At 40.6% G+C, this 17,653-nt stretch overlaps 1 protein-coding gene across 1 annotated transcript in view; it reads left to right on the top strand.

Annotated features, from left to right (window-relative positions):
* The window catches only part of LOC123511929 (probable phospholipid-transporting ATPase IA), a 47,349-nt gene that overhangs the window by 8,197 nt on the left and 21,499 nt on the right, over positions 1-17,653 (top strand). The window contains 21 exon segments of the mRNA XM_045268034.1: positions 249-347; positions 1,719-1,879; positions 2,987-3,184; positions 3,601-3,748; positions 4,320-4,497; positions 5,104-5,213; positions 5,558-5,757; positions 6,648-6,802; positions 7,470-7,678; positions 9,602-9,733; positions 10,222-10,359; positions 10,856-10,918; positions 10,920-11,009; positions 11,245-11,442; positions 11,762-11,920; positions 12,285-12,470; positions 13,344-13,466; positions 13,622-13,761; positions 13,763-13,934; positions 14,489-14,568; positions 15,433-15,528. Of these exon segments, the coding sequence (XP_045123969.1) occupies positions 249-347; positions 1,719-1,879; positions 2,987-3,184; positions 3,601-3,748; positions 4,320-4,497; positions 5,104-5,213; positions 5,558-5,757; positions 6,648-6,802; positions 7,470-7,678; positions 9,602-9,733; positions 10,222-10,359; positions 10,856-10,918; positions 10,920-11,009; positions 11,245-11,442; positions 11,762-11,920; positions 12,285-12,470; positions 13,344-13,466; positions 13,622-13,761; positions 13,763-13,934; positions 14,489-14,568; positions 15,433-15,528 (3,035 nt within the window).

Below are 17,653 nucleotides of genomic sequence, written 5' to 3'. Positions count from 1 at the left end.
TCAAGGTAAAAATATCTCCCAGTATTGAAGGGGTTAAAAACACTGCTTCTCTCATGACACCACAAATTCTACCTTATATTACTGTCTTTGCATTTATCTATCATTTACCTACATTTTCTGCAGCAAATTCTGGGAGTGTCACTACTTTCCTTATAAAAAAGCACATTATTTCTCTCACAACACCACAAACACTACATTATAATACTGTCTTTGCATTTCCTCATCACTTACTTACATTCTCTCCACAGCAAATTCCGGGAGTGTCACCTACTGGCCGCTACACAACACTGGTGCCCCTCATCTGCATCCTGGTGGTGTCAGCCATCAAGGAGATTGCAGAGGACATTGTGAGTGTGGCTGTGATAAGTGAGGGGTGCTGGGGAAGTGTAGAGAAAGAGATGGTGAAGTTTGGCAAGTGTTTGAGAGGAGAGAAGGTAAAAGAGTGAAGTAGAGAGTTAAGGAAGAGATGAAAGGAGTTGAATGGGTGAGAGAAATAAATGGAAGGATAGAATAGAGAGAGAAATGAGAAAGGAAAGAAAGAATAGAGGCAGGTAAAGAGAAGTAAGTGTGGCTGTGAGGAAAGATGAGGGCTAGAGAAGTGTAGAAATGAGATGGTGAGGTTTGGTGAGTGAGAGAAAGAAGTGAAAGAGTGGGGAAATTGATATTGTGATTAAGACAACATAGAAGAGCTGATGAAGAGATGAAAGGGGTGAATAAGTCAAAGAAATAAACAAAGAAGAGAGAAAAGAAAGAATAGAGAGAAAAGTAAAGGAAGTAAATGTGTGAGGGAAAAGAGAAGGAAGGAGAGAACGAATAGAGAGAAAGAAAGATTAAGAGAGAGATATGGTTGAGTGAGTGTGTGAGAGGATAGAGGAAAGATTGAGGGCAAGGCAGAGGGAAAGAATGGTGTGCTGAGGGGATGTAGGGTTGACTGAATGTGTGAAGGGACAGAGAGAGAGAGAGAGAGAGAGAGAGAGAGAGAGAGAGAGAGAGAGAGAGAATGTAAGACTGAGTGCATGTGTGAGATGAAAAGATGGCTGGGAGATGGGAGACAGGTAGTGAAAAGGTGAAGAGGAAATAGGAGAGATGGAATAAAATGAGGGAGAGGAAAGATGAATGTTGAGAAAGGAAAGGATGATGGGAAATAGAAAACGTAGCATTCAAAATTTATCTTTCAGAGGGTCCTTTAAAGCTAGAAAATATGAGGACAGGTGTAAAATCACTCTTACCTTCAGAAAACCAAGATTTAGATAGCTACATGATATTCTGAACATCCAAACTATATTTGTCACTTGTCTTTTTACATACATATTAATTTATTCCTGAGTTTATATACACTAGGATAAATTTGTAAGCTTTTGGCAACAACTTTCCATGATAAGAGTAGTGTAAAATATTGTAATAGATACCAAACAGTACACTTTTTACAGATTTATTTGTTACGTCATGAAGTTACCTTAGGATAATTATTGAGACTTTTGGTAAACTCTTTTTAATGTAATGAAAGTCATATGAGATAACAGATAATTAGCAGCCTAAATAAGAGATGTTTTTCATGTAGGGGGGAAACTAATTAAGGACAACAAAAACTGATACAACAAAAAAAAGGCCCATTGAGGTGCCAGTTCCCAAACAAGGTTAAAAGAGTTAACCAAAAGAAGAGTGTAAATGTGCTCTCAAAAGAATGGTCTTTGTAAATGTGCTCTCTTCCTGGCCAGAAACGTCATCGGGCGGACGACGAGTTGAACAAGAGGGAGATAGAGGTGCTGAAGGATGGACAGTGGCAGTGGATCAAGTGGCGCCACATACAGGTCGGGGACATTGTCAAAGTGCGCAACAACAAGTTTTTTCCTGCCGACTTAGTCCTCCTCGCCTCCAGGTGTGTGTGTGTGTGTGTGTGTGTGTGTGTGTGTGTGTGTGTGTGTGTGTGTGTGTGTGTGTGTGTGTGTGTGTGTGTGTGTGTGTGTGTGTGTGTGTGTGTGTATAGATTCTTCTTGTATTGTATTGTGTGTTTGGGTGAGAGATGTGACACCAGAAAATTGGTAGCATAATTTTGTTGAAATAATGAGATTCATTATTCTTTCTATAGTAGACTGTTTGAAAGAAGATGTACATTGTTCCAAATTTCTTTCATGTAACAGTTTAATGTTTGAAAAATAGTAATTTATCCCCACCCCCCCAAAAAAAAGGAAAGGATTAACACAAAATTCTATCATCTACACTTAACCCTTAGCTATCGCGCCCAATTGGGGCCAAAATAGCCACGCCATAGCCGAAAACGCGATAGCCGAATTGATCTTGGTGGGAAGGCGGTTTTGGCCAATGAGCGCTTAAATATCCCATGATGTCATGGCTGGGCGCGCGATAGCAGGCATCTGAGATCGCGATAATGAAATTTTAACAGCTTTTCATGGGTGCGTGATAGCAATAAAACGCGATAGCTGAAGTCGCGATACCGAGGGTTGACTGTAATGTTAAATATTTTTAAAGGTGATGCTAATGAAGCCAGAATTTCTTCATCTTGTGTAAAATATTTTAAAGAAACAGTAGTTAAACCCAACAGCTGCTGGTCTAGACAGATAGGTGTTTATTGCATTGTCACATTAATGGTTTCAACGAACTCTTCATGATCTACACCAGGGGTTCTCAATCTGGGGTTCATGAACCCCCCAGGGGTTCACAAGATTTCCAGGGGTACTTAGATGGATGATTTAATGATACATCCTTTGCAGAATATCTTTGCCTATTGAGTTAGTGTCAGTCACTAAATTAACATTCTGTTCAATGTCAAATTACTGGGGGTTCGGGTAGATGGTCTTATAACTCAGGGGTTCTTGACGGGAAAAAGGTTGAGAACCCCTGATCTACACAATAAAGAGGTTAACAATGAAATTTATTTAAACTTAGCCTAACCTAACCTAACCCTGGGACAAAATCACTAATACCATCCCAGTATTATCTAACTAACATCCTTGTGTCCCCATAGTGAACCCCAAGCCCTGTGCTACGTGGAGACGGCCAATCTGGATGGTGAGACAAACCTCAAGATTCGCCAGGGCCTGCCTCAGACAGCGCACCTGCTGGAGGCGCGGGACCTCATGAACCTGTCCGGCAAGGTGGAGTGTGAGGCGCCCAACCGCTTCCTCTACCAGTTCACCGGCAACCTCAAGGAGACCAGCCGACCGTGAGTGACCTGACCCCTCCTTGACACTGTGCGACCTTGGATGTGTGACCTTTTGTGTGACTAGATTTCATTCTGATGTTAAATGTGGTTTTTGATATTTGATATGTTTATTTTCTTTTTTTATGCTTCTTTTCTGGTCTTGGACATTTTGAAACCATGCTGATCAGTGCTTTTAGTCTCCTTAAACTGCCAATATTAAATATTAAGGGGGGGGAACAGAGAGAGAGAGAGAGAGAGAGAGAGAGAGAGAGAGAGAGTTATCCTTCAAATAAACATCTAAAATGCCACTAGTAGATAAACAAGGCAATGATTCAAGCATAGGTAGAACCTTTTGGAATTACAGTGATGATAAAAGCTTACCTGAAACATTACCTGGTAGTGAATGTTTTTGTATTTTTCCTTTCTGTAATGTGCAGGACTGTGCCGCTGTGCCCAGACCAAGTGCTGCTGCGTGGTGCCAAGCTGCAGAACACTAACTGGGTCTTTGGGCTGGTTATCTACACAGGCCATGAAACAAAGCTTATGAAGAACTCTGCTACCTCAGCACCTCTCAAACGCTCCACGGTGTGTGTGTGTGTGTGTGTGTGTGTGTGTGTGTGTGTGTGTGTTGCCAAGTTGTATTCATTTAGTTGCAATATACAGAAAATGACCTTTGCCTGCACTCACCCATCTCCTTATATTTGACGGTGTACTGAAATGGAGCAAAACAGATTAAAGGGGATCAGGAGATGGGGAGTTTAGAAGTATATAGATGGACAGGAGGGAATGGGAGCTCCTGCCATATACATTCAGTTCCTTGAGAGAGTGGCAAAGAATGAGTAATGGTTATATATTGGTATTAGATAATTTCATATAAGTAACAGACATCAGTATGCTATCAGTGTAGGAATCCTGCAATACATTAATTTCTATATATACAATGATGCTTCAAGTTAATAATTTCTCTATCTTTTTGTATATTGTATTAATGAAGCAATGTGCAACAGTGATAGTGAGATAACAACATAATGAAAGCTACAAGAAGTCACTATGAAATATATTTACACACATCTATCCACACCTAACCACAAATTTATCTTACCCACTTCTTAATTTCCAACTCAGCACTAACATTATGGCAATTCACACATTTCAGGTGGACAAGCAGACAAACAACCTGATCATCCTGCTGTTTTTCCTGCTCATTGTGTTATGCCTCATTATGGCCGTGTGCAACTCACAGTGGCCGGCTGAGCTCCACTGGTACCTCTCCCTGGATGGTGAGTCAGGCGGGGCTATGGTGGCCTGGGATGTCTGGGCCTGGCTGTGGGAAGGTTAGTTAATAGTATTTGGGGGGATCTTGAAAACTATAGTGCAATATGTGAGGTTGTTATGTTAAATTACATTAAGTTGTCACTTTTGGTTCATCTTGAAAGGTACTGGTTTATGTGGTAGAGTTATATAAGGTTAGGTAAATTTAGCTTCAGTTTGGTTTGGTTTGGTTAAGTTAGCAGTATTTGGGTGCATTTTTAAAGGTAGCACATTAGAAAGGGAAACTGCTAGATTAAGTTAGTGTTGGTTTGTTTAGGTCAAGTTAGGTTTGGTAATGTTAATTTTTTTTTTTCATTTATTTTTTTTATTTATAAGTTGTCACTATTCTGGTAGATTTTGAAAGGTAGTGGGAGATGTTAGGTGAAATTACTTATGTCAGGTTGGGTTGGATTAGCAGTATTCATGTGGCTCTTGAAAGGTGAAATTACTTTAGATTAGGTTACGTTAGGTTAATGGTGTTTAAATGGAGCTTGAGAAATATTGACTAAGATCAGGTGAAATTATAAAGGAATGCAAATAACTACTACTGTTACTACTATTACTACTACTACTACTACTATCATTAGAGTCACTATAAGTTATTCACATTACTGTTTTTCTTTTTTCAGATCTGAGCGTGTTCAACTTTGGGATTAACTTCATTACGTTTATCATTCTCTTCAACAACCTGATCCCCATTTCCCTGCAGGTCACCTTAGAAGTTGTCAGGTTCATACAGGTGAGGAAGAGAGACATTTAAAGTCAATTGTAGATTCATGCTTGAAATTTGTATTGTTTAGTGTATAGTATCCTTGTTTACCAGAAATATTTTTTTTCTATTATGTTAGAGGGGAAAATCTGGCCAAGAGCAACAGAAAGAGTGAAAAAAAAAGGCCCTCTTAGTTGCCAGTCCCCGAGCAGGTCCAAGAGAGTTAGCCAAAAGAGTGGGATAAATATCTCAAAACCTCCCTCTTAAATGAATTCAGGTCATAGGAAGATGGAAATACAGAAGCAGAAGAATAACAAAAACTTAGGACGATATATGAAACAAGCCAGAAACTCAGCGTAACTTTTACACTCCAGGCTGGCTTCATCAACAATGACATCAATATGCTGTATGAAGAGAACAACATCTGGGCCATGGCAAGGACCTCCAACCTGAATGAGGAGCTTGGGATGGTCAAGTATGTCCTTTCCGACAAGACAGGAACACTCACTTGCAACATTATGGAGTTCAAGCGATGCAGTGTTGGGGGCAATATTTACAGTATGAGTGATGGGAGGTGAGGCTCAATGCTTTTTTTCCTTGATGTTACATTCCTGTGTCTTGTTTTGTTGTTCATAGGTTGTTCATATCGAATTCTTGCATTTTGATTCTTTTTTTTTGTTTTGTAGTTTATTAAGATTGTTACTTTGTTGATTATTATTTTCCTTATTATTTTGTAGTTTTTGATGATTATGTTAAGCTCCTCTATCATTTTATCATTAGTAGTTTGTGAGGATCATGATGAATTCTTGCACCCTACTCTTTATTATTCATTGTGTGTTTAGATCATGCTAAGCTCCGGATTATATTATTATTATTATTTTGTCATTCATAGCTTTAGGTGAAATATAGTTATTTTGTTAGCTTGTAAGTAGTTTTGTAATTGGTGCATTATTTTTGGCCTTTATCTTATTTCTTATTGTATTTCTATACCTGTTAGATTTCTGCGGCATGTTTTATTTTACTTAATATTCATAGCTTGTTAGATCAAAATAACTACTTTGCATTTATCTAGTCAACCTTGAATTTAATCTTAGTACTTGAAGCATTTTGAGACATGACTTGATGGAAGCTTTACATTTATGATGATTGTTATTTGATATTTTTCATTGAATCCCTTCTGAAAATTTATTTTGAAAGCATTTTGGAACATGATTTAATGGCACCTAACATTTACTTTGTCTGCTGCTTTACATTTATTCTTAAACTCCAGCAAAACTTTACTTAGCCTTAGATCTGTCAGCCATTTTGAGACATGACCAGTTGGCAGCTTTATGTTTACTTTGCCATTTTATATTTACTCTTAAACTCCAGCAGGACTTTACTTAGCCTTAGATGTGTGAAGTACTCTGATGCAATATCTAATGATGGCTTTACGTTCCCCTGAGTCAGCTCTCCCTGTCGCAGCGTGCAGGACCTGATAGTGCTGGTGGAGAGTGGCGGGCCGGGCTCTGACATGGCTCGGCAGTTTCTCATCATGCTTGCCGTCTGTCACACCGTCATCCCAGACAGAGATGAGGGCCGGCCTGACAGTGCCATAAAGTATCATGCCGCCTCACCCGGTAAGTTTGCAGACGATATCTTGTGACTTTTTGTGATTCTTGTGATACATCAGTTGGTTCTCTTAATAGTTACAAAGCAAATCAACATGTTAGGGTTACACAGAATTAAGCTTGATATGACGTAATGATGGCACATTCAATACATCAGTTTGTCAGTTAGCAATATTTCAAAATAAACAATGTAGATAGATATTATAGACTTACACACATGCAGCTGTTGTGGTGTATAGGTGTGTTATTCAGTTAGTAGTTATACAAGTGAACATCAAGTCATTATCATCAGAACACAGCTAATTAATTTCAAACATTCTGTATTGGGCATTTTTAATGCTACAAGAAAAACAACATAGATGCAACAATAAATCATTAGAATATGTGGAAATTTTACGTATTATTATATAATCTTTTCTTTTTTATGAACTGACACATCAGGGTTTTTTTTATTTATTTATTTTTTTTTTACTTTCCTTTTGTTGTCTGGCTAGTATCCCAAATAAAAAAAAAATGTAGTGTGATCTAATAGTTCTTCTGTTGTGTTCCTCAGATGAATGAACATTGATGGAGATCTAATACTTCAGGTATTTTTCTTTTTCTTTATTTCTTCCTGTAGTTAGAACCTTGTGTAAATGAACATAAAGTAATCTGATACTTCTGTTGTGTTTCCCAGATGAACGAGCATTGGTGGAGGGGGCACAGAAACTCGGCTTTGTGTTTGAGACTCGCACACCAGACTATGTTGAGGTGGACGTGCTGGGAACCAAGGAGCGCTACGAAGTGCTCAATGTGCTGGAGTTTACCTCGGCACGCAAACGTATGAGTGTGATTGTCAAGACTCCCGACGGCCAGATCAAGCTTTACTGCAAGGGAGCCGACACGGTATTGCTTCTCACACACATTTTTTTAATATTGAATTTTTTTTATTTTATTTTATTTTATTTACTTTTTTTTTTGTGCGTGTGTGTGGGAGGGGGGGGGAAGTCTAGTCGAGGGCAGTAAAAGTTAATCAACAAAAAGGCCCACTCAAGTGCCAGTTCCAGAGCAGGTCTGAGAGAGTATGCCAAAAGAATGAGATAAATGTCTTGAAACTTCCCTCTTAAATGAGTTTCGGTCATAGGAAGAAGGAAATACAGAAGCAGGTAGGGAGTTCCTGAGTTGCAGTCATGAGTCCAGTAACTTTCTGCTTTCATTTACACTATGTTGGATTTTTCTGTCAATCATATTTTCTGATTTGCCAACAGACTACCTATGGAATGTAACAAAAGATTCATAACAGATTAGAGAATACAGGAAGTGAATACAGTGCTTTACTATACTATTGATTAAAACTAAACTATAAACTCAGAAGTCTCTCCTCAGGCTGCAAAACTACACCAAAATTAATATAGTATCTCAGGTTTCATCCCTGTTTTATGCTGCTGAAATGATATTGTGCAAGATCTGACAGTTTTGGCTCAGTGTAACAGTATTCTAGTGCAGTGTTCTTCAGATTTTTCTTTTATCACAACTTAATTTTATTCTATATATTTCTTTCATGACTTCATGTATATATTTTATTGTGTCTTTATACCTCTAATATAGAAATTAATTCACACACACACACACACACACACACACACACACACACACACACACACACACACACACACACACACACACACACACACACACACACACACACACACACACACACACACACACACACACACACACACACACACACACACACACACACACACCGTAGTGTAGTGGTTAGCACGCTCGACTCACTATTGAGAGGACCGGGTTGGAGTCCTGGCATGGCGAGGCAAATGGGCAAGCCTCTTAATGTGTGGGGTGTGTTCACCTAACAGTAAATAGGTACGGGATGTAACTGGAGGGGTTGTGGCCTCGCTTTCCTGGTGTGTGGAGTGTGATGTGGTCTCAATCCTACCCGAAGATCGGTCTATGAGCTCTGAGCTCGCTCCGTAATGGGAAAGACTGGCTGGGTGACCAGCAGACGACCGAGGTGAACACACACACACACACACACACACACACACACACACACACACACACACACACACACACACACACACACACACACACACACACACACACACACACACACACACGGTAGCTCAGTGGTTAGAGCGCTGGCTTCACAAGCCAGAGGACCGGGGTTCGATTCCCCGGCCGGGTGGAGATATTTGGGTGTGTCTCCTTTCACGTGTAGCCCTGTTCACCTAGCAGTGAGTAGGTACGGGATGTAAATCGAGGAGTTGTGACCTTGTTGTCCCGGTGTGCGGTGTGTGCCTGGTCTCAGGCCTATCCGAAGATCGGAAATAATGAGCTCTGAGCTCGTTCCGTAGGGTAACGTCTGGCTGTCTCGTCAGAGACTGCAGCAGATCAAACAATGAAACACACACACACACACACACACACACACACACACACACACACACACACACACACACACACACACACACACACACACACACACACACACACACACACACACACACACACACACTACTTGTTTTGATTTATTGTGCACACAACTCTTTAGTGTGGTGACCCACTCAACAAGACCTGATGATCCAGTTTTTGGTTCCCAACTCATACTTTGAATAATTAATTCTTTTGAGTGCAATGAAAGAACTAAAAACTACTGATTATCTTTATTTTTCTTTCTCCTTTATTTTCCACATCACTCACTCTTTACTTTCTGTTCCTCTAATCTTCACTTTGCTCACTTTATGTTCCTCCTTGTTCATATGATCACCACATCACTCACTCTGCACTCTTTCACTTCTCCTTCAGGTGATCTATGAGCGCCTTGGGGACAGCCAAGAGTTTAGAGATGTCATTGTGAGGCACCTTGAGGACTTTGCTGGTGAGGGGCTGAGGACACTGTGCTATGCTGTGGCTGACATATCACAAGAGTATTATGAGGTACGTTCTGCCTGTATATAAGTGTGTGTGTGTGTGTGTGTGTGTGTGTGTGTGTGTGTGTATGTATGTATGTGTGTGATTGCTTGGTGAATGTGTCTAAAGTTTCATGAAATATGTTGATATTTTTGGTGTCCAGCTTTGTAAGAGGAAACAAGCATAATTGAAGTGATGAATATTTTTGCTGTTTGCTGTGGAAGGATGAAGTCATATTACCTTATTAGTTATAAGAAAACACACACTCCTACATAGTTTTAGAGATGGTGCTATATTGTAGTCAATGCTTCTATTTTTTGTCCATTCTTTTATGTAAGACTTCACATGTTGAATTAGTTGTGTAATATTTCCGAATATGTAGAAGTTATCTAGTGATTTTACAAGTGTTAGAAATATTTTAGCATTGTGGTGTGTTGTCTGTTGCTTCAAGCCACAGACAGCTTAGGGTACTTGTGTATTGTGTGGAGATTCAGGTGATGCATTATTTGTTACAGAAGTGGAAGAACATCTACCACAAGGCAAGCACTGCACTACAGTTCCGTGAGAAGAAGCTGGAGGATGCAGCACAACTTATCGAGAACAACCTGACACTGCTCGGGGCCACAGCCATTGAAGACAAGCTCCAAGATGAGGTACATGGGATTCTTACCTGAATGTTTTACTTGATGACACTTATTGGATTGTTTTATTTGAAAGTTATTGGAGTGTTATTTGACTGGTGGGGCTTCCTGGAATGTTATTTGACTTATTGGGACGTTTAATGTTTTTTTCTACATTGGACTATTTTGTTTGACTGCCACTGGGATGTGTGACTGTAATTAGTGACCTGTGTTTCAGATGCAGTGTTGAAATCTTGCATTGTAGTTCTATATGTTCATCTGTTTATGATGTGTTATACTTTCTGGCTTATCTTTTTACCCACCAAATGGGCTCAGAATTTCTCCTTTTGTTACTGTGATGAGTAATAGTACAGTTTCTTTCTTTATTTATCTACATATTTTATATCCTCACATTATCTGTCATTTTCAGGTTCTCAAGCTTACATGATTCAAAATCTTCATAACAAAGATAGTTAAAGAAATAGAAAACAAAGTATGTGAGAAGCAATGTAAGTGTTTTCTATTACAGGTTCCAGAGACCATAGCATCCCTCTTGAAGGCTGGGATCCATGTGTGGGTGCTGACTGGAGACAAAGCAGGAGACAGCCATCAACATTGGCCATTCCTGCCACCTGCTGAATCAAGGAATGCCACTCATAATCCTCAACACTGACTCCCTTGACGTGAGTAATGGTGCTGCTTCACTGATAGAAAGATGGATAGCTAGATCATTTATGGAGAGACTGGAGATAAATGGAAAGCTATACAGTTTATGAAGTAAAAAAATAATAACTACAAGTAGACCCTCTTTCTATCTTTTGAAGTATTTGGAAACATTGCTCTTGATAATGGGTAAAGTGAAGGATTGGAGGAATTAATGTGGTAGTGAAGTGCTAATGTTGTGTTTGTCCCTCACAGGAGACACGAGACACCATTAACCGTCATGTGGTGGAGTTTGGGGAGCAGCTGAAGCGAGAAAATGAGGCTGCTCTGATCATTGATGGTAAGACCCTGATCTACGCCCTCACGCCAGACCTGCGCAAGGACTTCCTCGACCTGTGTGTCTCCTGCAAGAGTGTCATCTGTTGTAGGGTGTCTCCAAGCCAGAAGGCAGAGGTGAGCTTATCTGTCTTTGTGTTTGTGTGATAGAGTGCCTTTTTGCTTACTATTTCTCTCTTCTTTTTGTTTTGTTAGGGCTTAGAAAGAACTCTCCCATTTACTCTCAGTTATGTCTTTTCCTTTTATGAGTATTGTCCTATCTTTTCTGTCTCAGTTCTTTTGTTTCCTCTTGCTCTCTTTTCTTTTGTTTTTAAAAATAGAGATCTCCTATTTTCTCTCACTTTCGTCTCTTATGAGTACCATCACATCTTTTGGACTTGTACAGCTTGCCACCTTTGCTCGGCCATGACTGCTTACTGAAAGTGTCACTCTGCAGGTGGTGGAACTCTTGACGCGGGAGACGGGGTCAGTCACGCTGGCGATTGGCGACGGTGCCAATGATGTCGCCATGATCCAGAAAGCCAATGTGGGTGTGGGCATTGCTGGCTTGGAGGGTCTTCAGGCTGCCTGTGCCTCAGACTATGCCATCGGCCAGGTGGGTGCTCCAAGAGAGTGGTTCAAGGAATGTTGTAACCTGATCATGGAGAAGGAGGCTACTGGGCTGAAAGAGATTGGTATGAGTGAGTATGAATGTAAAACTTGTGTGCCTTGTTTTGGTTATCTCCCTCTTTTCTTTAGGAGACAGTCTTGGTATGTGTATGTATATATGTGTGAAGAGAGTAATTCTGTTTTCTTATTTTATTGCTATATCTAAAAGGAAAAAGCTTTGCAATTAAAGACACTCATTCCTTCAAGTTTTGCTGTTCTCACTCACATTTCACATAGACTGTCTTAATTCCTCAATGAAGATAAAACCTAAGAAAGCATCAGCCACTCTCACCTTGTTTTTCTCCTTCCAGTTCCGATTTCTGGCGAGATTACTGTTCGTTCATGGCGCGTGGAACTACAGTCGCTTGTGTAAAGTGATCTTATATAGCTTTTACAAAAATATCTGCCTGTATGTCATTGAGTTGTGGTGGGCAGCGATGTCAGGCTGGTCAGGGCAGGTGCTGTTTGAGCGCTGGAGCATCGCCATGTACAATGTGGTGAGTGTTGCTCATAGTCTTGTTGTGTCTCTCTGCAGTGTATGTTTATAGTCTGTCTACTCTAAAATGACTCCTGGGTCTCAATTTTAATGGTGCCCCAGGGAATGCATGGTTGTCAGATCTTGAGCAAATCTGTGAGCTGTCCTTGTTATAAGTGCATTCATCAGCAGAAAACAAGTATTATTCACTTCAAATCAATTACATTATCATTAAGCTACAATGTGTTTGAAATCCAGGAGCCATTTTAGATTAGACAGACTATAGTATGTAGAAGGTATGTGTCAGTATGTATTGTTGGTGTAGAAAGTGTATGTAGTATGCTAAGGATGTACTAATGTGTTTTCTCAATGGTGGAAGTGTATTTAGCATGTGGAGGAAGTGTGTAGGTATGTATTGAGTATAGGAAGTGTGCATTGTGTGCCAAGAATGTGTGTGTTTTCTTAATGTTGGAAGGTTATTTAGTATGTTGGAGAAGTGTGGTGATGTGCTCACTTACAGTCAACCCTCGGCTATCGCGACTTCGGCTATCGTGTTTTATTGCTATCGCGCACCCATGAAAAGCTGCTAAGATTTCATTATTGCGACCTCAGATGCCTGCTATAGTGCGCCCAGCCATGACGTCATGGGATATCTGAGTGCTAATTGGCCAAAACCGCCTTCACGCCAAGATCAATTCAGTTATCGCGTTTTTGGCTATGGCGCGGCTATTTCGGCCCCAATTGGGTGCGATAGCCGAGGGTTAAGTGTAGTTTATGAAATGTGTGCTATGTTTGGTGTGTGGAGAAAATGTGTAAGTGTATTCATCTACTTATGTGTGCTAGAAAACTCAAGCTCTCTATAGGCTGTGCTTTTCATGACTCACTTTATCCTCAGCTGTTCACTGCCGCCCCACCGCTGGTCATGGGCATTTTTGACCGCTCCTGCAGTGCCGAGACTCGAATGAAGTACCCCGAGTTGTACCGAGAGTCCCAGAGCGGCTCACACTTCAACTGGAAGGTGCGGGTGAAGCCATGGACGGGATGAAACATAGCAAAAAGAAAAAAAAAAAATAGATTAGAATGAAATAAACAACCTTCCATGCAGCACAAAAAATAATGTTCTCCCAAGCAACACAAAAATCAACCTATCTCTAAGCCTGTCATTCTGTGCAGGTGTTTTTGTGGTGGGTGTGGCTGGCGCTGGTCCACTCGGTGCTGGTGTTCGTGCTGCCATACTTCAGCATGACGCAGGACGTGGCGTGGAGCCATGGCAGGGTGGGCGGCTACCTCATGGTGGGCAACATGGTGTACACCTGTGGTCATCACTGTCTGCCTCAAGGCCGGCCTGGAGACAGACGCCTGGACCTGGGTCACTCACCTCGCTATCTGGGGCTCCATTTCATCCTGGTTTATCTTCCTCCTTGTGTACTCCAACTTCTGGCCGGTGCTGCCCATGGCTCCCGACATGGTTGGAATCTACCTGCAGGTGCTGAAAATGTGACATGCTTGCCTCAGTGTGGGAGTGTTGCAGGCAGTGTGGTGTATAGGGAATGTGCTGTAGTTACTTGCCATCTCCTGCATCTCCTGGAGGGTCTAACAAGTACTGGTCATTGATTAAAGGAATAGTGATTGAAATAAGCTTTGAAGAGTACAAGAGTTACTTAAACAATTAAATTCAATCAAAGGGCTGTGAAATAACTAAGGCTTAAACCATCACTAAGCAAAACAAAACACTACTTCATTGACTGAAGGAATAATAATAACTTAGATGATCTTTTAGAGTACATAAGTTAGTCCACTCAAGTAACCAATGAACAATAAAATTACAGAGACATGGAACATCAAAAGCACAAAAAAGAAGAAGAAGAAAAAAAAAAAGAATCAACATAACAATAGAATTTCAACTCATTTAAGACTGTCATGCAAGTGCTCAAAATAATCTCTTAAGTACCCATTAGTTCAAAAAGATCCCAGTAATTAAGTATGAATCACCTGAAGTTATGAGTGAAGGCTTATGGGTACTTGTGTTATGTTCCTCAGGTGTACTCCTCTCCTGTGTTCTGGTTTGGAGTCATCCTCATCCCTCTGTCCTGTCTCCTGCTGGATGTCACCACCAAGACGTACGTACTGATGATGCTGCTGGTGTTTTTTGTGCCTTGCCTTTGTGTTTATGTTAATGGATATGTTAGTGTTGGTTCATATTTAGTCATTAATCAATTTGTGCATTTGTTATTTTTTGTTTTATTATTTATTTATTGATTTATTCATTTGTGTGTTTGTTAATTTTCTTTTATTTTGTTTTATCCTCTATTTGTTCATTTGTTTATTTGTGTGGTTGTTCATTTACTTGGTCTTGTTTTTATTATGTTTTTTGTACTATTGCATCATTTATTCATTTATTTTTTTGTAAAGAATTGATTTATTATCTAATCCCTAAAGGTAAAGTATACTGTCATTGTGTTTTAATGTGATCAGTATTAAGGACATACTGAGATGCAGATATAGAGTGCCAGGCTATTGCATTAGGCATGTGAGTTGATGTAAAGTTTTTTTAATTGTTTTGCAGGCAGTAACATTACAGATACTGTAAATCAAGCATTTATTTTTGTCTGGGCAAGTTAGTGGTGTTGGAAAAATAGTTCTACCTTGTTCCAGGATGTAGTTGTAAGACATACAATAGGATAAATCAAACACCATGATCTATCTGAAAGAACTCGTGGTGTAGGAGGCCTTAAAATATTATATGTCCCGTAAATTAACTGATAAGAATTTGTTTGTATATGACTACATTTTCATAACATTGGGAATTCACTCTTGCCTAATATGAACTCAATGTAAGACAGTAATGTTAATCACCTTCTAAGTTTCATAAACCTAGATTTGTTAGAATGAGCTTTGTTGTAATCATCCTCAACATCAGAGACCTAGGTTTATTAGAATGTACTTGTGTTGTCAGAGATGCCTGATTGTGTCTTGTGTTCCAGGATGCAAAACTCAGTCCGCAAGAGCTTAACGGAGCAAGTGAGAGAGAGTGAAATAAGCAACAAGGACGTATCCAAAGTCTTAGACACCAAGCACAGGTAAGCGAAGATGCTTACCTCCCACCATCCCTCCTACTGCCCCTCCCCGCCCCGTCCCGCCCTCCCCTCGTCCCACCCATCCTGCCCCGCCCAGTCGCCTGCAGAGCTGAATGGCCCGGCCTCTCCTTCCTTGCCTCCCGCTCCACTCAGAGGCAACAGGACCCAGCCGGTCACTTTGCTCAATGACACAGCCTCCCCCCACACAGCATGGCACGTTGTTGTTGAGTACGTGTCGTGCAGCGGCGACTCTGACCTCCTCCCCTGAATGTTGGCTGTTTGAGTACTGTAGGTCGGGTTTGTTATCACTTGGTAGGGTCAAGTCCACTCATCATTGCTTTGTGTAGTAATGAGAGGTTCCTCAGTGGCTGTGTCTGCTGCAAGGAAGGTGTATGTATGGTATGTAATGCTGCCAAATTCTCTTACTTACTTTTGTTGGCTGGCTTTTTTTGCAAATTGTCCAGTTGAACCTTTTGTGCCAAATATTAGGACCAGTGTCTGCATCCCAGGAAGTCTGTGGGAGCATCAGGCTAGTGAGGTAGACAAGGAACAATTCTTGAGTACTGAAAGCATTACTTTGTGTAGCCCTGCTTGCCCCGATGACCAGCAGCCCAGGCCACACCTGCATCACCTCAGGTATTGGTGCCATTCACAAATGTGCTGCAGGAATAAAGAAATCTTAGATTCCAGATCTAGTTCCCTTTGAAAGACTCTCCCACTGTGGCTGGGCACTGGTGGAATGGGTCAGCAAGAAAATTTCTTAAGTTAATGAACCTTTTATGCATTTGACATTTACATATATAAAAAAGCTTGGCCTTGAGTGTTTTCTACTAAGCTGAGTGAAGAGTATGAGGTAGTGCATCAGAAAGATCTCATCTGAATGTTCTTTTAAGGGATGATGTGTAGCAATGTAGTGGATGAAGGGTGTGTAGTGTAGCATGAGCCTCTAGTCATGTGTGCCGTGCACAACTGTTGTCTGCTGTGTACGGCATCACAATTACCCTCCCTCTGGTTACCCTTATTGTTGAAACATGTTCTTTAATTGCTTACATGTTTGCCTTGTTATTATTAGTACTTTTAAAATATACAATTAAATTTGTTGTAGAAGTAGCCTTTGTTGTATTTGATTGGCTAGACATGCTCGAACCGATGCCTTGTTTTCAATTTTACAACTCTTCCTCTGAGGATTAGGGAAGTGTGTTGCTGCAGGAGGTGTGGCCCTGAAGCACCTCACTAGTGTATCAGTTGTGTCACGGGCAGGTGGCCGCCTCCTTGCCGGTGTTGTCAGCTCTGATGGTACAGTGCTGGTGTGGGCAAGGCATTGTAGTGTAGCAGATCTGTAGTTGTAAGGTGTAGCTGAAGTGAACACCTAGTTAGTGAGTAGTAGTGTGTATGTAGTTGACTGTTGTATTGGTCCACTTAACCACAAAATTCCTGAGTTGACTAAATTATTGCCCTCTACTCTTCAATAAACCACGCAAAACTGGATGGAAGATTGCAAATGGCACAGAGAGAAAAGAAAAATCAGCTTTGAGACCATTACAGAAAATTGCACCATACAAAAAGGAGGACTAATGGAATATAACAATTTCATCATTTAATTCCAACCAGGACATAATATGGTAGTGGAATAGAAGAAGACACCACTAACAATCCCATGACCTTTCTGTGTGCTCATCACCCCAGGAATAGACCATCCAAAGAATTCTGCAGGTTCTCCAAGATTTCAGACTTAAAAAGGACATAATAGATCCTAGAGATACTCTGAGATACACTAACATATTCAAGGAACATAGAAATAGTGAAGAGAAAGGGGGGATGACTCTTAAAATGAACTGTAAACATGAGCAAGAGTGTTTATAGTTAAAATTGGTCATAAAAATTAAACAGCACTAATCAGTTTGCACCAAATGTCAATGTTGTTGGATCATGCTGGATTTATGTGTGGTGACAGTTGAGTGTTGCTGCAAGCCTGGGTCAGATTGACCTTTGATTGTTAGGTGCTGTGGGTTCAGTATTTGTGATCTAAACTGAGGTGTGTTTTTAGAGAATACCCTCTAGAGCAGTGGTTCTCAATTTTTTCCAGATGCCCCACCCCCCCCATTGGCTGCCATTAACACCATCGGAG

The sequence above is a fragment of the Portunus trituberculatus genome, chromosome 32 (genome assembly GCF_017591435.1).
Source record: "Portunus trituberculatus isolate SZX2019 chromosome 32, ASM1759143v1, whole genome shotgun sequence".
Lineage (NCBI taxonomy): Eukaryota > Metazoa > Arthropoda > Malacostraca > Decapoda > Portunidae > Portunus > Portunus trituberculatus.
The sequence above is the reverse complement of the archived record's forward strand: the minus strand, read 5'-3'. Positions and strand labels throughout refer to the sequence as shown.